Here is a 23946-nt window from a genome sequence, read left to right as displayed (position 1 = left end):
ACCTTCAAGTAGGTAAGCTTCTGCCTCTGGTGCCAAAAGTTGCATGTTCTAATCCAAAAATCAAAAGTTGCATGTTCTAATCCAAAGATCAAAAATTGCATGTTCTAATCCAAAAATCAAAAGTTGCATGTTCTAATCCAACGATCAAAAATTGCATGTTCTAATCCAAAAATCAAAAGTTGCATGTTCTAATCCAAAGATCAAAAGTTGCATGTTCTAATCCAAAGATCAAAAGTTGCATGTTCTAATCCAAAAATCAAAAATTGCATGTTCTAATCCAAAGATCAAAAGTTGCATGTTCTAATCCAAAAATCAAAAGTTGCATGTTCTAATCCAAAAATCAAAAGTTGCATGTTCTAATCCAAAAATCAAAAATTGCATGTTCTAATCCAACGATCAAAAATTGCATGTTCTAATCCAAAAATCAAAAGTTGCATGTTCTAATCCAGCGATCAAAGGTTGTTTTTGAGATGTTTGTTTTAAGCCTATTTCAAACCTTAACCCTTACTTTAACCATTCAGGGGTTAATGACTAACTTTAAGATTTTGGTATAAATGCCTATATTTTAACCCTAACCTTAAAAATGTGGAGTTAGTGCCTAAACGTAACCTTAATCACTTTGAAATGTAATGTTTGGAACAACTCCACAATGTGACGTTTGAGAAGCATGGATTAACGTCTAATGGCTGTGAAACTGTGAGAGCTTGTTGGCTGGGGCTCATGATTGGAAAGGCCTATCCATTGCCATGTGTAACGCAGTGTAGCTAAGTTCTATACACACCATCCCAAGAGTGCAAAAACTCAGGAAGTACATTTTCTTAGAAATATAACTTAGTCATGTGCTTCTCCGAAGCACGCTCTTCTTATGGCATACAGTACAGGCTATGGATCATTTTATTGAGACCACACTAGGCACACTTGATATTGCACACCCAGCAAAGAATCAGGGATGAGGGGCATCATCGGGCAAACATCGAAATACTATAAATAAGCAACTAATTCTCAAACCCTGAGCAATACCACATTTATGTTATTACAAATCACATGACCCTCCCCTGGATTAAATAAAATAAATACTAACCCTGACTGAAATTGAATAAACATGACCCTCCCTCATTTTCCTCTAGGGAACAATTGTGTACATTTAGACTGCTCCCTAATGTAAATCTCTGTCTCTTGTTCTCTGTCTGTCTGTCTTATCAAACCCCGAGCAATATGATATTTAATCATTACAAATAACACAACCCTCCCCTGGACTAAATTAAAAAAATACTAAGCCCTCCCACTGAGTGAAATTGAAAAAGCCTGACCCTCCCCCATTTTCTTCCAGGTAACAATTGTGTACATTTCCACTGCTCCCTAATGTAAATCTCTCTGTCTCTCTCTCCAGTCTCCAAATAGTAATGGTTTAACACGGTAGCCTACATCTAAAACACAATCAGTGTATATTTGTAACCGGTTGGGTACACCATTCACCGACCGGGAGACGCGCGCAAAGCTACGGGTAGATGGCTAGATGCTCACGAACATCATCAGTGGTCGTGTGTGTGAGGCAGAGAGAGTGAGAGACAGACAGACATAAAGTGATAGACGTCAAGAGACAATTTGGAACCAATAAAAACAGAAGAAACATTGCGATTCTTCAACAAAGACTTTGGCAAAACTACGTTCATGTTTTGCATTCTAAGAGCGCGACTCGACCAAGAACCCTTCGTGGACTGCAATTGAACAGTGAGAAGGCACAGATTATACAAATTGGAACGCTTTGAGAGAAGAAGCTGATCATTGTCGTTGATTGGATTGTGGTCAATCAATTTGTAGCTTAAAGTCAAGATAATAGAAACAGGTAAGAAGATCAATTGGGCATGTTTTCGACATAATTCTAAAGAGGCGTGTGCGTTCTTATATCTACAGTGTGTTATTGTCTGCCTAGTTGGAGCTACATTTTTGTAATGTGGTTTCTGCTCAAACGTGCTAGGGGGAAAAAATGCATTGTTTCTTAGATGTGGGTTTTACTGTGAGTAGGGTGTATTTGCTAATCAATAATATAGGCAACATTTCATTTCCTGAAATATTGATGTGAATCATTTAAGAAAACGTAAACTTCTCGCAATGTGTATAGGCATATAAATTGCATGATGGATATAAAAAAAAAACTATTCACTCATTGCATTTTATTTTATTTCGCAAAAGTAATGTCTGTACGAGCATCATATTTTTTCAAATAGGCCTCAACTATGTGGTGTCGAGAGTTGTTTTTGGGTGCCATCTATTCTAGCGCCATGAGGGTGTGTCCTTTTCACAGTGTGATGTTAGATTAGCCAAATCGTCTCGTGCAGTGCTGCAGAGCAGACACAGAACATGCAACAGTTTGTATAATTAGTCCTAGGCTAAATAGATCTAAATGGTATATAGAACGAATTATTTGAAGCGCTTGAATACTCCTCTGTCTACCACAATACTGGCAAGTCTAGTGGTAAAGCCACAGGTTAGGATCGGAGAAAGTGGCAGACTCGCGGAGCTCGCCATGATGAGCTAGTCTCTTGGCTATGCACATTCTAAAACATGCACATTCTAAAACATATTCATGCACAGTTATGCAAACTACGGCTGTGTCGTAATATAGGTAATATCAGAGACATACTAGGCAATATTATAATATACCAACCGATAAAATTATTCGGGAGTTATTGTCTCTCCATGTCTCCATTTGGCCAGTGACAGACAACGGTCGGGTGCGCGAAAAAAGCTTATCTGCAAATGATGGATGTGGTACAGTAAATAGGCTACAATTATAAAAACGGAGGCACTTGTATTAATCTGGTTGTCATGAGCTGTTGGGTCATTCCACCAAATGAGTACCTTTTGGCTAGTGTAACTTAGTATTAATATTTTTTTTCACCTTATTTTAACGTTCTTTCATGAATAACACGTTCGATTGAATAAAAATGTTTTAGCATCTCAAGAGGTTAAATTGAAAAATGACTATAGTAAGTGCCTATTAAATGCCAACAGGATTGACCATAACAGGGTTGACTGTAACGGGGTTGATGATTTCATTTTAAATAAGCCTTAAATCCCCTTGTGACAGGGGGAATGGAAGCTTGTTGTGTGTATCAGGGAGTGGCAGTTAAATGCAACGTTCATTTTAGCCGGTCTTTCTGGGTAACAGGGTTCATTTGTTATGGTCGACCCGCATAGTTTCCCACCACAAAACACAAGAAAATCGCTAAAAGGAGGAGAACCAGATCACCTGCTTTTACACTATGATTTGACTATTAGATGTTCAAAGTTTTTGGTGGAAAAATATTTTTAAAAGGAATAGTTTTACCATATTGTAACGAGCGTTCAGTTCACGTAGCAGGGTAGATCTTAAAATAAAGGACGAACATTTCATGAGATTGGATGAATCACTAATCACATTAAGTCAATTCTAATCTTCAGAAATGACTTTGTCACTTTGTGTTTTACAATGATGGGGAAGACTTCTTCGAGTTAAGTGGGTTAAAATCTCCCTAGAAGTCAGAGGGTGCACCAAGGTACATGTCAAAATGCTGAATTCTGGCACTTTAGCAAGTATTTTTCCAATATTAAAATCCGATTTATAGAATTTTCCGTGTGGTCTGTATTAATTGAAGCGCACTTAATATAATAGATTTTTCAAATTAAATATTGGTGCACAATTTCTACTGAAAATATGAAACGGCACTCTTTTAGTTTAACGACCCTGTTGTATAAAGGCTTATGTTCAGCGTGAACACGCGTGAATGAACATTTTGAATCTCATCACTGTGCGCTACCTCTTTTTTCTCCTCTCCTCACGTACTAGTGTTTCTTGACGCTACCATTTCCAGCCCACCTCCCTCCCCTCGGCACACATTCCTCACCGACAGTATTTGGTACTTCTAATAGGAGTCACCTGATGGAAACAGTTGCCATAGCAATACCCGGCACCGTGACAGGAGGCACGTCCAATGTCTTGTTGTCATGGAGATTTACCATCATCATGATGGCAAAGATGTTAAGCCAAAAGCCATGAGTCTTGCTCCAGAAAGGATCTTGATGACATGTATATTGTCCTAATTCATGATTTGCTTGTTCGGTTTGAGCAAGTTGTAGTAAAGTGATAGATGAGACACACAAACACACACACACCCCAGAGCTAATCAGAGGCAGTTGCATTGTGAAGAGCTACAGGTAACTGCCAAAATAAAGGAAACACTTGAGTAAATGAGGGTTCTGGCAGCTCTGTTATGGTGTGGAGTGCTATGTCCTGGCATGGTTTTAGGTCCTCTCAACCCCTTAGAAGGGCAAGGCAAACGCCAATAAATACACAGCCATTTTGGGTGATCACTTTCAACCTATGGTGAAACATTTCTATCCTGACGGGGGTCTCTTCCAGGATGATGATGGCTATGCCCCCATAGGATGACAATGCCCCACCCCCCCCCCCCCCCTCCCCATCCACAGGGCACGAGTGGTCACTGAATGGTTTGATGAGCATGAAAGCGTTGTAAACCATATGCCATGGCCGTCTCAGTCACCAGATCTCGACCGGATTGAACACTTATGGGAGATGATGGAGCAACGCCTGAGACAGAGTTTTCCACCACCATCAACAAAACACCAAATGATGGAACTTCTCGTGGAAGAATGGCGTCGCATCCCTCCAATCGAGTTCCAGACACTTGTAGAATCTATACCAAGGCGCATCGAAACTGTTCTAGGGGTCATGGTAGCCCAACACCCTTTTAGGCACTTTATGTTGGTGTTTCCTTTATTTCCTCAGTTACATGTATCTTTCATCAGCAGAGAGGCACTCTAAAATCATATTGTCAGTAATAGCGGGGTTTGTCTCAGGTAATAGCAGCTGTTTTTGTTCCCAGAGTCAGACCGAGTGATGGGGTAAATAGATTCTCATTCTGCACTCTCCAAATGCCAATCAACACCTGACCTACCTCCCAAACACATAGATTTGGGAGCTTTTACATGAGCCTGGGTGTCCCAGAGAGATAGCAGTTAGTGTCAAATTGACACAGAAATATCCATAATGGGTACGATCAAGAGAGAAAACAAGCTCCACCGATCAGATCACAACGCTCCCAGATATCATTTCACATAACCATATCTACACACGGAAAATGGTTAGGTCCTAGGTAGAACCCTTTTGAGTTCCATATAGAACCCTTAACCCAGAGGGTTCTACATGTAACCCTAAAGAGTTCTACCTGGAACCAAAAATGGTTCTATCTAGAACCAGAAAGGGTTCACCTGTAGGGATAGCTGAATAACCCTTTTGGGTGTTGTTTTGACCATGGCCTAGACACTTGCAAACAAAGGTGTGAGTGTTCAGGTGTGAAAAGATTCACACACACACAGAGAACGAAGATAAACAACGGGTCACAGCATTTCCGCTATGATGTTTATTTCTATGTTTTTCCCTCCCAGTCCGTCTTCTCCCATATGCTTAATTCATAAGTCATGTCTTGGGCTTGAGTCATAGCTCCGCCCCTGGGTTTGTTGCGTCTACAGAGGGTACCGCTGCTTCTACCTCATTTTCTGCCTGCCCTTCCCCTTCTCCCTCAGACAAAGGGAAGTGCTGGCAGCACCATGGGACTGAAACACGACACCGACAAAACAGCGGGGTGACAAAAGTGGTTTAAGGAGAGGCATAGAGGCCAGTGCAACGGGTGGCACTTCTCATTTCTAGCGAGGGAGGTGAACTTGAGGGTCTGTGTCACTAGCACTGGCCTGGCAGGCAGTGCCACTCCCCAACAGCAGCTTTCCCACGGGATTCTGAGAGATACGGCCAACTTGGCAACCTCTGATCTGAGAGGTTGAACTGGTTGCATTGCACTTTTCAACTGCGTGGAATTTCAAACTATTAACATTGTGTTTTTCTTGCCCACCGTTCCTGGTCGTTAGACAGTAGACAGCCAGTCAATCCTCACTCTGTCAGTTAGGGCTAGGCGATCTATAGAATTAATTCAAATGATTGTAATTCATGTTTAGCGCAATTCCAAATGCCTGTATCGCAAGAATCAAGTAATTAAAATATATATTAATATATGAGTTTTTATGTCCGCTTGTTCTCATGTTGTCTTTTTGGTCTTATCTCCTTTTCTCCTTCTGTTGTGTGCAACTTCCCATGTACACACACGTACCAAGCCCCTCCCCTTGCTACTCACAACAACAAAGATGAGAAATGACTTCTTCCTCACTGGCAAGCAGTTTCAACTCGTTATTTGCATTTGAGGTTTGGTCCAACAGAATCGGTCATAATGACACCAAAACACATTGAGACAATATTTTACCGTAATATAGGAGAAGATAACCTTTCTAATGAGACCCTTTTTATGTCTCAACTCCTCAAATTGTGCGCAGAGCAGACTACTGAAATGGGAGTATCAATGAACATTGATTCTGGTAAATGTAGCCTAACATGCTGACCACACTGCTCGCGTTACGTGCACGGAGCATTGCAAAATACATTTACACATGTTATTCAACGAGCATCTGCGTAGCCAGGCACTAAAATAGAACTTGGTTCTATTTGTGATGCTTAGCGCTCTGCAAGTCCTGCCTCTCTCATCTCCTCATTGGTTTTACCCACGTGTAGCAAGTGCTGACTTGCTACACCCTCGATAACTTCTGTGATTATTATTATTTGACCATGCTGGTCATTTATGAACATTTGAACATCTTGGCCATGTTCTGTTATATTCTCCACCCGGCACAGCCAGAAGAGGACTGGCCACCCCTCATAGCCTGGTTCCTCTCTAGGTTTCTTCCTAGGTTTTGGCCTTTCTAGGGAGTTTTTCCTAGCCACCGTGCTTCTACACCTGCATTGCTTGCTGTTTGGGGTTTTAGGCTGGGTTTCTGTACAGCACTTCGAGATATTAGCTGATGTACGAAGGGCTATATAAAATACATTTGATTTGATTTGATTTGTGGGTGATTGAAAGATGAACTGAGGTCCACACTCCAGTCCAGTTGGTGGTGGTAATGTACCTTAAAGTTGTTTGCCAACCACCATATAAAGTCCAAAGAAGAAGACTGAAGGAGGAGAGATTACTAGATTACTCAATTTACCCTTTTATCTGTGGATTAATTGTCGGAGTAGAGAACCTTGTGCATTTCAGGTAAACTAACAACCCAATGTTTATATCCCAGGACAAATTAGCTAGAAACAGCATGCTAGCTAGCTAAATTATCATAAATGTTTAATGCTTTTCGACCTGGTTAATATTTCGTTTTTGATATTTCCACCTACGTGTGCTGATCGAGTCTCACGTGGATGGACAAAATCAACATGTGCATGCTGAGGCACGCGTGCGCCCGATCTAGTCAGCATATAAGTATAATTTCAAAAGCCCTGAATTCATTAGATTATTGCTGACTCTTTGAAAGGCAGTGTATTTGACCTTGAATTGTGAAACAATGTTTATTTAGAGAAAACATTTAAAAAGGAGATATACAGTTGAAGTCCGCAGTTTAAATACACTTAGGTTGGAGTCATTAAAACTCGTTTTTCAACCACTCCACAAATTTCTTGTTAACAAACTATAGTTCTGGCAAGTAGGTTAGGATTTCTACTTTGTGCACGACACAAGTAATTTTCCCAGCAATTTTTTGTCGAGATCATTTCACTTATTTCACTGTATAACAATTCTAGTGGGTCAGAAGTCTATATGCACTAAGTTGACTGTGCCTTTAAACAGCTTGGAAAATTCCAGAAAATGATGTCATGGCTTTAGAAGCCTCTGAAATGAACATAATTTGTGTCAATTGGATGTGTACCTGCGGATGTATTTCAATGCCTACCTTCAAACTCTGTGCCTCTTTGCTTGACATCATGGGAAAATCCAAAAAAATCAGCCAAGACCCCATAAAAGAATTGTAGAGCCTCCACAAGTCGGGTTCATCCTTGGGAGCAATTTCCAAACGCCTGAAGGTACCACGTTCATCTGTACAAACAATAGTATGCAAGTATAAACACCACGGGACCACGCAGCCGTCATATCGCTCAGGAAGGAGACGCGTTCTGTCTCCTAGAGATGAACGTACTTTTATGCGAAAAGTGCAAATCAATCACAGAACAACAGCAAAGGATCTTGTGAAGATGCTGGAGGAAACAGGTACAAAAGTATCTATATCCACAGTAAAACAAGTCAACATAACCTGAAAGGTCGCTTAGCTAGGAAGAAGCCACTGCTCCAAAACCGCCATAAAAAAAGCCAGACTACGGTTTGCAAATGCACATGGGGACAAAGATCGTACGTTTTGGAGAAATGTCCTCTGGTCTGATGAAACAAAAATAGAACTGTTTGGCCATAATGACCATTGTTATGTTTGGAGGAAAAGGGGGAGGATGGCAAGCCAAAGAATACCATCCCAACCGTGAAGCACGGGGGTTGCAGCATCATTTTGTGGGGGTGCTTTGCTGCAGGAGGGACTGGTGCACTTCACAAAATAGATGAAATCATGAGGAGGAAAATTATGAGGATATATTGAAGCAATATCTCAGACATCAGTCAGGAAGTTAAAGCTTGGTCGCAAATGGGTCTTCCAAATGGACAATGACCCCAAGCATACTTCCAAAAGTTGTGGCAAAATGGCTTAAGGACAACAAAGTCAAGGTATTGGAGTGCCCATCACAAAGCCCTGAACTCAATCTCATAGAAAATTTGTGGGCAGAACTGAAAAAGCGTGTGCGAGCAAGAAAGCCTACAAACCTGACTCAGTTACACCAGCTCTATCAGGAGGAATTGGCCAAAATGCACCCAACTTATTGTGAGAAGCTTGCGGAAGTCTACCTGAAACATTTGACCTAAGTTAAACAGTTTAAAGGCAATGCAATCAAATACTAATTGAGTGTATGTAAACTGCTGACCCACTGGGAATGTGATGAAAGAAATAAAAGCTGAAATAAATCATTCTCTCTACTATTATTCTGACATTTCACATTCTTAAAATAAAGTGGTGATCCTAACTGACCTAAAACAGTGCATTTTTACTAGGATTAAATGTCAGGAATTGTGAAAAACTGAGTTTCAATGTATTTGGCTACGGAGTCTGTAAACTTCCGACTTCAACTGTAGATACTTATTGCAGAGATATTTATTTGCTCAGATTGATCTGATCAGGTGCGTGTGTGTTTGTTTCACTTGTCTTACTTTACCACTGTATGTAAACTTCGAACTTCAACTGTAGATCGTGAATCGGCAATAAAAAATTGAGGTATGATTTTTGGCCTTATCGCAGAGCCCTACTGTCAGTATAAAGATACTACTCTGAGGTAAACACTACGGAATGGACCTCAGTGGGTTGAATTTGCTATCATGCCCCAGCCTCCTCCCTCGCCTTATTCGCTGTCATCCTTTTCCTATCCCTCCTTTTCAGCTTGTTAAATGGAAAACGTTAAAAGCTTGTACTTTACTCCTCAGTCCTGTGTTTTTATTGTGTCTAATATACAATGCATTCGGAAAGTATTCAGACCCCTTGACATTTTCCACTTTTGTTATGTTACAGCCTTATTCTAATATGGATAAAATAAAATAAATCCTCATCAATCTACACACAATTCCCCACAATGACAAAGCAAAAACATGTTTTAGAAATTTTTGCAAATCTAAAAAATTATGTAGAACCTTATTTACATCAGTATTCCGACCCTTTTCTTTGAGACTCGAAATTGAGCTCAGGTGCATCCTGTTTCCATTGATCGTCCTTGAGATGTTTCTACAACTTGATTGGAGTCTACCTGTGGTTAATTCAATTGATTGGACAGTTCCCAGTGCATCTCATAGCAAAAACCAAGCCATGAGGTCGAAGGAATTGTTCGTAGAGATCAGAGATAGGTTTGTGTCTAGGCACTGATCTGGGGAAGGGTACCAAAAAAGTTCTGCAGCATTGAAGGTCCCCAAGAACACAGTGGCCTCCATCATTCTTAAATGGAAGAAGTTTGGAACCTCCAAGACTCTTCCTAGAGCTGGCTGCCCGGCCAAACTGAGCAATCGGGGGAGAAGGGCCTTGGTCAGGGATGTGACCAAGAACCTGATGGTAACTCTGATAGGGCTCCAGAGATCCTCTGTGGAGATGGGAGTACCTTCCAGAAGTGCAATAATATCTGAAGCACTCCACAAATCAGGCCTTTATGGTAGAGTGGCCAGACTGAAGCCACCCCTCATTAAAAACCTCTTTGGGCTAGGTGGGACACTAGCGCCCCATCTTGACAACATCCGGTGAAATTGCAGAGCGCGAAATTCATAATACAAAATCGTAATATTAAACATTTATGAAAATACAAGTGTCATACATCATTTAAAAGCTTAAACTTCTTGTTAATCCAGCAGCTTTGTCAGATTTAAAAAAGACTTTAAGGCGAAAGCATACCATGCGATTATCTGAGGACAGCGCCCCGCATACAAAAGCATTAAAAACATTTTCCAAACCAGCAGAGGCGTCACAAAAGTCAGAAATAGCAATAAAATAAATCACTTACCTTTGAAGATCTTTCTCTGTTTGCAATCCCAAGGGTCCCAGCTACACAACAAATTGTTATATTGTTTGATAAAGTCCTTTATATCCCAAAAAAGTCAGTTAAGTTGGCGTGTTTGATTCAGTAATCCACCCATTCCACTCATTCAACGTGCATACAAAGGAATCCCAAAAGTTACCAATAAACCAAACAAGTCAAACAACGTTTCTAATCAATCCTCAGGTACTCTAATATGTAAATAAACTATACAATTTAAGACGGAATGTAGTATGTTCAATACCGGAGAGATAAATAACGAAGTGCGCCCCTCATCCACGCGCGCACAAGACTACAGTCCAAAATGAGAGCCACATTGAAAAATTACAATTACTAACTAATTTTTCAAAAAACAAGCCTGAAACCCTTTCTAAAGACTGATGACATCTAGTGGAAGCCATAGGAACTGCAATCTGGGAGGATTTCCTTTGAATATCCCATAGACAAGCATTTCAATGGGTGGTGACCTCAACAAAAAAAACAATTCCGGATGGATTCTCCTCTGGTTTTCGCCTGCCATATCAGTTCTGTTATACTCACAGACATGATTTTCTATCCAATGCTTATGCATATCCTAGCTTCTGGGCCTGAGTAAAAGGAAGTTTACTTTGGGCACATCAGTCATCCAAACTTCCGAATACTGCCCCTTAGCCTTAACCTCTCTAGGGTACGTGAGACGGTAGCGTCCCACCTCTTCAACAGCCAGTGAAACTGCAGGGGACCAAATTCAAAACAACAGAAATCCCATAATTAAAATTCTTCAAATATACATGTATTTTACACCATTTTAAAGATACACTTGTTGTAAATCCAGCCAGTGTCCGATTTCAAAAAGGCTTTACGACGAATGCAAACCAAACGATTATGTTAGGTGAGTGCCTATTCACAGAATAACACAGCCGTTTTTTCAGCCAAAGAGAGGATTCACAAAAAGCAGAAATATAGATAAAATTAATCACTAACCTTTGATGATCTTCATCAGATGACACTCATAGGACTTCATGTTACACAATACATGTATGTTTTGTTCGGTAAAGTCTATATTTATATCCAAAAATATTAGTTTACATTGGTGCCTTGCGTTCAGAAGTTCCAAAACGTCCAATTTACAGGAATACCCATAATAAATATTGCTAAAAGATTCAACTGTTATGCATGGAATTTTAGATGCACTTCTTCTTAATGCAACCACTGTGTCAGATTTCAAAAAAGCTTTACGAAAAAAGCAACCCATGCAATAATCTGAGTCGGCGCGCAGAGCCCAATCAAGACACAAATATAGCCGCCATATTATGCAGTCAACAGAAGTCAGAAGTAACATTATAAAAATTCACTTACCTTTGATGATCACTGCGCCTCCCGGGTGGCGCAGTGGTCTAGGGCACTGCATCGCAGTGCTAGCTGCGCCACCAGAGTCTCTGGGTTTGTGCCCAGGCTCTGTCGCAGCCGGCCGCAACCGGGAGGTTCGTGGGGCGACGCACAATTGGCATAGCGTCGTCCGGGTTAGGGAGGGTTTGGCCGGTAGGGATATCCTTGTCTCAGTATGTAAAAATGTAATAAAATGTATGCACACTACTGTAAGTCGCTCTGGATAAGAGCATCTGCTAAATGACTAAAATGTAAATGTAAATGATCTTCATCAGAATGCACTCCCAGGAATCCCAGTTCCACAATAAATCTTAGTTTTGTTCGATAATGTCCATCAATTATGTCCAAATTCCTCCTTGTTGCTCTAGCTTTCAGTACACTTTCCAAACTCACGACGCGCGGGCAGGTCCAGCGGAAAGTACGGACGAAAAGTTAAAAAGGTTATATTACAGTCCGTAAAAACATGACAAACAAAGTATTGAATCAATATTTAGGATGTTTTTAACATAATTCTTCAATAACGTTCCAACCGGAGTATTCCATTGTCTTCAGAAGTGGAATGGAACAGAGCTCGCTCTCACGTGAACGCGCATGGTCAGGGCATGTTCAGGTCATGATAGACCTGACTCATTCCTCTTTCCTTCGGTTCCACTTCACAATAGAGGCATCAGACAAGGTTCTAACGACTGTTGACATCTAGTGGAAGCCTAAGGAAGTCCCAAATTACCAATATCCACTATCTTCACTAGGAGCTTAGTTGAAAATCAACCAACCTCAGATTTCCCACTTCCTGGTTGGAATTTTCTCAGGTTTTTGCCTGCCATATGAGTTCTGCTATACTCACAGACATCATTCAAACAGTTTAAAAAACTTCAGAGTGTTTTCTATCCAACTCTACTAATAATATGCATATTCTAGATTTTATGGCTTTGTAGCAGGCCGTTTACTCTGGGCATGCTTTTCATCCGGACGTGAAAATACTGCCCCCTACCCTAAAGAAGGCTAAAGACTCTCAAACAGGCTTCCATTCTGGACTTAGCACTTATTCTGAATGCAAAAAAAACCTGTTGGATTGTAGATTTAACACGGCCCTGTTGTCTAACAAAGAATTCTGTGACTTTATTTCAACCAACATACAGTGAGGGAAAAAAGTATTTGATCCCCTGCTGATTTTGTATGTTTGTCCACTGACAAAGAAATGATCAGTCTATAATTTTAATGGTAGGTTTATTTGAACAGTGGGAGACAGAATAGCAACAAAAAAATCCCAAAAAACGCATGTCAAAAATGTTATAAATTGACTTGCATTTTAATGAGGGAAATAAGTATTTGACCCTTGTTGGCAATCACAGAGGTCAGACGTTTCTTGTAGTTGGCCACCAGGTTTGCACACATCTCAGGAGGTATTTTGTCCCACTCCTCTTTGCAGATCTTCTCCAAGTCATTAAGGTTTCGAGGCTGACGTTTGGCAACTCGAACCTTCAGCTCCCTCCCCAGATTTTCTATGGGATTAAGGTCTGGAGACTGGCTAGGCCACTCCAGGACCTTAATGTGCTTCTTCTTGAGCCACTCCTTTGTTGCCTTGGCCGTGTGTTTTGGGTCATTGTCATGTTGGAATACCATTCCACGACCACTCAACATAACAAAATGTGGAAAAAGTCAAAGGGGTCTGAATACTTTGTGAATGCACTGTAGTGTCGACTAGTAGAAGTACCCATAGAGGTCATCCAAGGTGTCACTTAGACTTTAGTCTTTACCCTCGCTGTGTTAATGAGCTATCAGTGCCATTAACAAGGTAGCTATGTGTAAGAGTTCTAAGTGGGCTCCTCTTCCTCTCTCTCTCTCTCTGTATACCTCTATGCCTCCATCTATCCATCCATCCCTCTATAACTCTCTCTATACATACCAGATGGGTAAAAAGGACAGGATATGATGATTGAATAAGGAAGAGGAGAACAGAGCGGAGCTTCAACGGTGTCAGGATCTTCTTTATTGAGGTTGTAGACTCAATCGCAACGCAGATGAACCCTTTCCCCTCTTTGAGAAGACCTCTGGCCACATCTGTAGATGTCTATTAGCCTTCAAACCACATCATCATCCACACTGTAGATGTCATCTCCCTGCCTGTGTGTTTCTCCTCTAATGAATAGCCCAGGGCTATAGGGTCGGGATGGGCGGTGACTGACTGAATGAGAGGATCATGAATACAACACTGTCCTATTTAGTGCAGCTAGGGAGGGTGGTGGGAGTAGACGCAACATCACAGAGCCAGACATAACAACCCACTTACGTCTGCTCCATAGTGGCTGGCGGTTGACTGCTATTGTCCCAGTCATAACCCCAAAACCTGTCTGGATATAGACAACAGCAGGCATATAAAGCACACATACAGTAACCGGGTAGAATAGTGATAACATGCAACCAGGTAAAACATTCAGCCAGTTTACAGACAAAAATTCATCCACATAATTGCGTACAGAGACTTACTGTGCTCGACTGAGAGGTCAGTTTGGCTTTTACATGCAATGTTCTTAATGCCATGAATGACATGTAAAATGTGTAGCTCTGTGAATATTTGCCTGGATTCAACATGACAACATAATGTGTGCTGTGAGGCCACTCTCCCAGTTCAATTAGGCCATTTGTTGCTCAATTACTATCAAGTGCCCTATCATCAAGCAAATTACCTGCCTCCTGAACATGATTCATCCTAAGAAACTTCAACGTGTGACCATGAGGCTGGGCTCGCCACCTAAAGCTGTTTCAAAGGCAAGGTCACACCTCTTATCCTTAAGGGATCGGACTCTTTTTTTAAATTTTCACCTAAAATGACATACCCAAATCTAACTGCTTGTAGCTCAGGACCTGAAGCAAGGAAATGCATATTCTTGATACCATTTGAAAGGAAACACTTTGAAGTTTGTGGAAATGTGAAATGAATGTAGGAGAATATAACATATTAGATCTGGTAAAAGATAACAACACAAAGAAAAATAAAATACAATTCTCCATCGTCTTTGAAATGCAGAAGAAAGGCCATAATGTATTATTCCAGGTTAGGCACAATTTAGATTCTGGCGATTAGATGGAAGCAGTGCATGTGCCAAGTTTTAGACTGATCCAATGAACCATTGCATTTCTGTTGAAAATGTTGTATCAAGACTGCCCAAATTTGCCTAATTGGTTTATTAATACATTTTAAAGTTCAAAACTGTGCTCTCTCCTCAAACAATAACATGGTATTCTTTCACTGTAATAGCTACTGTAAATTGGACTGTGCAGTTAAATTAACAAGAATGTAAGCTTTCTGCCCATATCAGATATGTCTATGTCCTGGGAAATTGTTACTTAAAACATAATGCTAATCACATTAGCGCAAGTTAGCTTAACCGTCCCGTGGGAGGACACCGATCCCGTAGAGGTTTTTAAGGGAGTTTGGAGCTGACAAACAGCATCTGGACTGTGATGCTAAGCGACTATGCTAATGACTTAGGTCCTGTCTAGCCAAATGTATTCTCTCCCCCACAATCTGCATTTTGGTATCAGTAAAGGATTTGGCTCCATGGGAAGTGGGGCACATAACATGGAGGAGATAGATGGTTAGAGAGATGGGAAAATCTGGGAGAGGAGAAGAAAAGCAATGGGGGGATTGTTGTCATCTCTTTGCCTCGAGGGCAAGTTTCTTTCCATGAAAAGCCTGAATCCAAGTAATCTACTGTAGTATTGTAACCTGTCTTTTGTCTGTAATTATCTCATCTTCAACCCATTACTCTAATATCTCTGTCAGCTTGGCAACTTTCACTTCTAGTTTCTATTCCCATCAAGATGTCTGTGTAGTACTGGTTTGAGAATGTAACTGAAAATGAGACACATGATTGGTGTTGATCCATAAAAAAAAAATGTACCACTCTTTCTGCAGGTATCACCGCTGCCTGATTTAATGTCATTATCTGTCTACCAATGGATGTTTCACACCAATGTAAATAAAACATTCCTCTGCAGAGCACCCATTTGGAGTAATTTCTAATAGAGAACCGTACAGCCTTGAGATGAGGGGACTTCCAGTAGCAGCTCAAAGTCTGAAGGAGAGAGAATCATTCTCTTATGAGATTCTCTTATGATTTCTTACAACATAATTCAGAACTATTATGGTCTTTATTGGCACTTATATGAGCTGCAGTAAGTTGTCACATCCAGAGCTTGGATAGGGCTCTTGACAGGTTACAGTATTCACATCCAGTTGTGCAATGGCACTGGCCTTGTGGATTATTAGTTGAATGGGTCGCCTCAGTTGTCTCCCGTCCTCCTCCCCTATTCTATTCTTCCAACCCTTGCTCCCCGTTTCAATTAATTTCCTAAATTCCCATCAGCAAACACTGTCTGGCCCATTGCGCAAGTTTGTGTGTAAAATACGAGGTATCCACCATTTTAAGCGTGTGTTACTTGGAACCTGAAAGACCAAGGCTGGACGAAAGAGAACATTTCTCTGAGATTGCACCGTTGCCATCTCTTGACTTGTAATGAGGGCAATTAGTGGGCTGTGCCTGTGTGTGGTCCTCTGTGACGTTGTGGTTTTGTGTATATGTGTGTGCGTATGTGACATATGGGGAAGTAGGCCAATTCACTGTGGCCTCCATAGGGAACTAGGAACAATCCAAGAGTGTCCATTCCAATATTCTATACATGTGATGTTATGTAAGAGGAATAAAGGTTAGTAGGGTTACGCAACAGATTGGTTCAATACAAGAGAGATGATGAGTGGGGAGGGGGTGTTTTCCATACTTACATACTGTATGTGTCTGTGTGAACATGTGTGTCTTGGTGTGTATCTGTGTGGCATGTTACCCACTAACACGCTTCTCTCTCTCTCTCTCGCTCTGTTTCTTTCTCTCTCTCTTTCTGCAGTTACCATGGAAACTATTATGTTCTTCCTCTTTTCACTCCTGGTGTATGTGGCTGGTAAGTGCCCCCTCCTCCCCTCAGCCACTACCAACACCACTACCACTAACACCAGCACGACGACCGCACGATCCACAGGGAGGCAGGAGACACAGGGGAGGGCCGTGGCATGACATGGCAGGCATGGGGTTTTGACTGAACATTAGTGGATTGACTTATTCTGGAGCCTGAGACTTCCTTCCTTTGCATGCGTAGTACAGTGTGTGTGTGTGTGTGTGTGTGTGTGTGTGTGTGTGTGTGTGTGTGTGTGTGTGTGTGTGTGTGTGTGTGTGTGTGTGTGTGTGTGTGTGTGTGTGTGTGTGTGTGTGTGTGTGTGTGTGTGTGTGTGTGTGTTATTTATATCCCAGGTATAATGTAATATGCTGTATATCACAAGTATTTTTAGGCCATGACACACATACAGTAACTGTTTAACTCTGCCGCAGGTCATAGGTACAATACATCAGTTGAGAGAGCAACTGAGCCATCCATGTTATTTATTCTTCTATAGAAGTCTGGTGTTATACATACTGCTTGCCTCTCACTCATTCTTGTCTGTCAATCAGACTAACCTTCCACATTCTATTGCTTTGGTGTTTTCCCACCTCTCTTCAGTTCTCATTCGTTTCGACCGCCCTCTTTTCCTGCCTTCCTGTCTTTTTTCCCTGACATCCATGCTGTACTTTCTCCATTCTTTCATCTGTGTTTTGTTCACACTGTCTGTTCTGGTTTCTCTTTCTTTCTTCCTTTCTTCTTTTGTCTCCAGACTATACTATATACATCTCTCCTTTTCCCCCGTCCCTTTCTCCATCTCCAGATGTACATTTTCCTCTATCAATCTCCCTCCCACTATAATTCAGTGTTTTTCATACTCGCACTCCCCATTCTGTGTGACTCCCTGTCTGTTGATATGAATACACATGCTGAGTAGAGTACACACACACACACACACACAGTCTTGTACAGCTAACCTTGTGGGGACACACAATTCAGTCCCATTCAAAATCCTATTTTCCCTAATCCCTAAACCTAACCCTAACCTGTACTCCTACCCTAACCCTAACCTTAACCCAAGAACCTAACCTTAACTCTAACCCTAACCCTAGCTCCTAACGCTAACTCTAAAACTAACCCTAGCTCCTAACCCTTAATGTAATTCTAACCCTAACACTCATTCCAACCTTAACCCTAAACCCCCTAGAAATAGCATTTGACCTTGTGGGGACTAACAAAACATCCCCAGTTGGTCAAATGTTGTTTCGCTTGGTCCCCACAAGAATAGTTAAACACGTCCACACACACACACACACAATGGGGGAGCAGAGCAGAAGGAAGGTCTGGGGTTTGTGCAATGGGCCAGACAGTGTTTGCTGATGGGAATTTAGGAAATTAATTGACACAGTGAGTGAGGGTTGGAGTAGGGGAGGAGGAGGAGGAGGACGGGGACGGGAGATAACTGAGGCGGTCAATTCAACTAATAATCCACAAGGCCAGTGCCATTGCACAACTGGATGTGAATACTGTAACCTGTCAAGAGCCCTATCCAAGCTCTGATGTGACATACTGTAGTTCAAATATGAGCCAATAAGAATTCTGAATTACAGTGCATTCAGAAAGTATTCAGACCTCTTGACTTTTCCCACATTTTCTTACGCTACAGCCTTATTCGAAAATGCATTAATTTGTATTTTTTTCTCATCAAACTACACACAGTACCGCAAATGTATAAAAAAATAAATAAAACTGAAATATGACATTTACATAAGTATTTCAGACCCTTTACTCAGTACTTTGTTGAAGCACCTTTGGCAGTGATTACAGCTTTGGCAGCCTCGAGACATTTAGAGACTTGTCGTTGTCTTGTCACCCCAGTCTGAGGTCCTGAGTGCTCTGGAGTCGGTTTTCATCAAGGATCTTGCTGTACTTTGATCTGTTCATCTTTCCCTTGATCCTGACTAGTCTCCCAGTCCTTGCCGCTGAAAAACATCCCCACAGCATGATGTTGCCACCACAATGCGTCACCGTAGGGTGGGTGCCAGGTTTCTCCAGACGTGATGCTTGGCTTTCAGGTCAAAGAGTTCAATCTGGTGTTATCAGACCAGAGAATCTTGTTTCTCATGGGCTGAGAGTCCTTTAGGTGCCTTTTGGAAAACTCCAAGCGGGCTGTCATGTGCCAATTACTGAGGAGTGGCTTCCGTCTGGCCACTCTACCATAAATGCCTGATTGGTGGAGCGCTGCAGAGATGGTTGTGATTCCTTCTGGAAGGTTCTCCCATCTCCACAAACTCTGGAGCTCTGTCAGAGTGACCATTGGGTTCTTGGTCAGCGAGGTCCTTCTCCGTGATTGCTCATTTTGGCCGGGCGGCCATGCTCTTGGTGGTTCTAAACTTTTTCCTTTTAGGAATGATTGAGGCCGCTGTGTTCTTGAGGACCTTCAATGCTGCAGAATGCTTTTGGTATCATTCTACAGATCTGTGCATCAAGACAATCCTGTCTCGGACTCATGGCTTGGTTTTTGCTCTGAGAACTGTGGGACCTTTCGAAACACGTCCAATCAATTGAGTTTACCACAGGTGGACTCCAATCAAGTTGTAGAAACATCTCAAAGATGATCAATGGAAAAAGAATGCACCTGAGCTCAATTTCGAGTCTCATAGCAAAAGGTCTGAATCCTTCTGTAAACAAGGTATCTTTTTTCCTGAAAACCTGTTTTTGCTCTGTCATTATGGGGTATTGTGTGCAGATTGATGAGGGAAAGCATTTATGTAATCCATTTTAGAATAAGGCTGTAACGTAACAAAATGTGGGAAAAGTCAAGGGGTCTGAATACTTTCCAAATGCACTGTATGTTCTTAGTGTTGGGTTCTAATTATTAGAGTAAGAACTCGACGGACACTGTGAAAGCTTAAGCCAAGTTCATTGTTCCCAAAGGTTTGAACAGCTGAATCGACGAAAACATGTTCACACACTGATATTTAACCCTTTCTCCTCTGCTCAGTTTCCTCCACATCTGAACAGCCAATGCATCTCTGTTGCTAGACAGAACCTTAGTGATATCTGTTGTTCCTCACTTCATCTGACCTGACCTATGCCCCAATGCGATCACTCCTCCCCAATTCACGGCTGTCATGGTGACTAGTACCAGACTGTGTCTCTTCTCCTCCCAGAGGATCCCTCCCATATGATCCCTGATGGCTAACAATAACATATCCTGACATAATCTCCCTCAGTGACATGAATAAGTCTCTCTCTCTCTCTCTCTCTCTCTCTCTCTCTCTCTCTCTCTCGCTCTCGCTCTCGCTCTCGCTCTCGCTCTCTCTCGCTCTCTCAGCAGTAGCAGACCCAAGTGCCGAGGGTGAGTAACCTGTGTGTAATCAATGTGTTTAGCCATGTTAACCCCAACCTCGTTATAGTCTTTGGTATGTACAGCATTGAAAACTGCTATGGTTGTTAGATGTCCGATATGGCTAGTATCTCATCGCCTTGCCTTTCCCTGTGCCTGTATTTTCAGATGGTAAAAAGGAGAAGAAAGAGGTGGACCCATTTGTCTATGGTAAGTAGACCACTGTTAGTGCGCCTTGATGCTCTTCCCCATCAACTGACAGTGTTCCAATAGCCAAGAAAGAAGACTTTCTTAAGTAGACGTCTGTGTCTCTGTGTAGACTATCATAGCCTGCGGATCTGTGGACTGGTCTTTGGCGTGGTACTCTTTGCGCTGGGCATCCTCCTCATCCTCAGTAAGTCTTCATACTTCAGTAAGTCTACCTACGCAGCACGTGTACTTTATGGGCCTTCGATTGTTGATTTTTAAGATCGGGATGATGATTTGTTGTCGTTCTAGGCCGAAAATGTCGCTGCAGTTCCAATCAGGAGAAGAAGCCCAAGTAAGTCGGCATTTGCTCCTGATCCGTAGACTACATTTCTGCTCTGTTGTTTTTGGGCTGTGTTCTCCATCTCTGGTCACCATGACAACCAACATCTGTCCCCTTGGTTCTATCGCAGGGCCCCTGGAGACGAAGAGGCTACGGCAGAGACCCTGATCGTGTCCAAGGGTGAGAGAACTGTCACTCACCCCTTACACACACCCCTTAGAACACCCTTGATGCCAGTCCATAGTCGAGTTCAACCTTTGGGAATGATCTTTCGTAGTCAATGCCTAGGTTCCCCCTATGTTACGGCCACTGTTTGAAATGACTACCCCAACCTCACTGGCTTTTCATGAAGTCATGTGAGTTTCCTTGATTCCCCCTCTTCTATCCAATCACAGCTAAGGAGCCAGAGCCAGAGCCAGAGCCTGAAGCTAAGGCTGAGAACTGAGTCAGCCCCGACCAGACTGACCCCCACCTGACCGAATCAACCATATCTGCCACTGAACCACTACCTAATGACCAACACAACAACCATGATGATGATGGCGGCGGCTACAAAGATGATGATGCTGAAAAAAATAATGATGATTAATGAAGATGATGCAAAAGGAATACTGTGCGACCACTGGGTAGAGGATAGGAGTGTGTAGAGGGGGGTGGGGGGGATAATGCAGATGTAAATAGACTTCTAACCTATTGTTCCGTGCTCTGTGCCCGTGTACGTGTCTCAGTGATCTCGTGTGTGCCTGTGCCTTTCTGCGAACACTCTGTCTCCAGTTTGTTGTCTTAGCCGGTGACACCTTTTTACAGATCGCCTTTACCCCAGTTCTTACCCCAGAGATTTGTCAAGAAATGCTCGTCTTGTTTGTGTTTAGCTTAAATTCTGTGTTTCTATCGTCTTTAGATTCTAGAGGTTACTGTTTGCTATATTTTTGTTGTTGCTGTTATCACCACCGCTCTTGCTGTTTTTCACGTAGTAGATTCTATACTATATATGCATGCATATATATTAGTATAAATAGTCTATACACAGTACACAGTTATAGCTATATATATTTAAATATATGTGTGCCTGTGTGGGTACATGAGTTTGGGTGGTGTGTGTGTATGTGTGTGTGTCTGAGTGGTTGTGTGTATTTGACTGTGTTGCGCCTTACACACGAGAATCCAACTGCCACAGTTTGCTGACCAAGCACAAGAATGCATCAGAGTTAACTAGGAGCTCACCAACAGTACTTACTGTGGTAAAGTGAGCTCCTACATCAGCTGTATCACTGCCTTGTCCTAGAAAAACCGTCCAATCTAGTCTCCTCCTCTGCCATTGGCTGAGCCGGGCGATACCGCCCTCAGAGGCAGGCTAGGATTGGCCGGTTCCCACACCAGTGCCGCAAATCTGTGTCCTCTATCGTTTATTTGAGAAGTTACAGTAGCTGATTGCAAAATCAGTCTCTTAACCAATGGCGTTTCGCTGTTTTGTATTGTATGATTGATTATGCATTTAGTTAATGAGAAAGCGGGCCTGTGTGTGAGTGATAGAGTGTGTGTAGATACTAAGTGTGCCAGAGTCATAGTTTTAGATGCCAAATTAGGTGAAGAAAATAAAAGGAAAATATAATTTGCTCTGTATCAGATGTCAGGTAAAGTTTATGTCACGCAGTCCGATATATGGAGTCTTATGCGGAGTATCATTGTTACAAAAAAAAAAAAAACACTGTCACAACAATAAGTAACTACTCTGTTCATTCTGTGCATGAGGTTGTATTGTATAGCTGCATTTTGTGCTTTTAGCATAGAAATAAAGTGTCTATCACCAATAACCTTCACGTATTTGTTAAGTTATACAGTTTTAATTGTAATGTTATGTTAAGGTTTACTTGTATAGTTGACTTATATGGAGAGAAATAGCCACCAGCCACTGCTCACCTGTGATTCTGGTCATAATTGTGGTAAGCTACAAAGTCACACTACCAAGAACTACAACACAATGACAATGCAATAAACTTGCCAATTTCCGAACTCAAAGTCACGCAAGGTTGTATGAGTGCTACTTCAAAGGTAAGGTACAAAATGGCGTGCATTTCCTCCTAGTTTAGTCACAGTGATGTGAACACTGCCTCAATGATTCCAAAGGTTACCATCTCACACTATTTATCAGGTCTGAAGGCCACGCTTTATCGGCCTGTAAACATGTAAGCGACTGGCTGATGGGGTAGGGCCGACCGGCTGAATTATGGGGGAAGGAATGGGGTAGACGGGGCAGGAGGTGACTGGAGTGCAGCTGACTACAGAGACAGAAGGAGACACCTGAGAGGATCTAACAGCCAGAGGAGCCTTCTAGCACCACAGGTGAGTCCAACCTGGTTCAACCAAACGCTATGACTAGAGATTGATAGACCGTTGGTACTTCAAATACGTAATAGGAGCACTTGGATAAATGTATACTTACTTGTTGAATTATTGCTTATTTAACTCAAGCAACTCATAAGCAATCACAGCCAGCCAATCGTGTGTAGTTGGGAAATACTGTGTAGGGGTTGGGAAAAGGGCCAGCTTTTCATAAATCATCAGATTTTGATCCCGATCTTTATAATATCAATAACATGGTGTATTACTCTTCTATACATACATATTGATCAGTGGAAGGGAAAATTGTGCTGGTGTATAATTACACCGAATACTATTATCGAACTAGGAATAAGCCTTTATTGATGTTGACTTTCTCAGAGTGTTCTACAACACACACATGACATTTGACTTGTCCCGTGAGCCGAAGACAACGGTGTGAACTCGACCGTGAAATGCTTGCTTTACGAGCCCTTCCCAAAAATGATAACAATACCATATTGAGTACGTTTTACATTGAGTAAAAGCAGAAGCATTCTTGTCTAATATGAAAGGCTTTTAGAGGGTGATTGTAGGGGGGCGTCAAGGTTAATGAATTAAGCGGACAATTAGGCAATACATAACTTTTCCATATGCTAAAGTATGTCACCCATGCATTGAAAAATCACACACAGAATACTGAAACACATACAGTACCAGTCAAAAGTTTGGATACACGAACTGATTTCAGGGTTTTTCTTTATTTTTACTATTTTCTACATTGTAGAATAATAGTGAAGACATCAAAACGATGAAATAACACACATAGAATCATGTAGTAACCAAAAAAAAGTGTTAAACAAATCAAAATATGTTTCCTATTTGAGATTCTTCAAAGTAGCCACCCTTGGC

At 41.7% G+C, this 23946-nt stretch overlaps 1 protein-coding gene across 3 annotated transcripts; it reads left to right on the top strand.

Moving 5' to 3' along the window:
• The first annotated feature begins 1305 nt into the window (after positions 1–1305).
• On the top strand, positions 1306–22529 carry fxyd6 (FXYD domain containing ion transport regulator 6). 3 transcript variants are annotated; one of them, XM_055879626.1, is made up of 8 exons: positions 1306–1846; positions 16811–16864; positions 20178–20198; positions 20355–20396; positions 20506–20598; positions 20685–20727; positions 20846–20895; positions 21111–22529. In XM_055879626.1, exons 2-8 carry the CDS (start codon positions 16816–16818, stop codon positions 21158–21160), a joined length of 348 nt encoding a protein of 115 aa, XP_055735601.1. In that variant the 5' UTR covers positions 1306–1846; positions 16811–16815; the 3' UTR covers positions 21161–22529. The 3 variants fall into 3 exon arrangements, with proteins under 3 accessions (XP_055735601.1, XP_055735603.1, XP_055735600.1); XM_055879628.1 differs by having other exon boundaries at positions 1308–1846; positions 20175–20198; positions 20506–20580; XM_055879625.1 differs by having other exon boundaries at positions 1308–1846; positions 20175–20198.
• Positions 22530–23946: the final 1417 nt, after the last annotated feature.

Source organism: Salvelinus fontinalis, chromosome 24, assembly GCF_029448725.1.
Source record: "Salvelinus fontinalis isolate EN_2023a chromosome 24, ASM2944872v1, whole genome shotgun sequence".
Taxonomy (NCBI): domain Eukaryota; kingdom Metazoa; phylum Chordata; class Actinopteri; order Salmoniformes; family Salmonidae; genus Salvelinus; species Salvelinus fontinalis.
The sequence above is the reverse complement of the archived record's forward strand: the minus strand, read 5'-3'. Positions and strand labels throughout refer to the sequence as shown.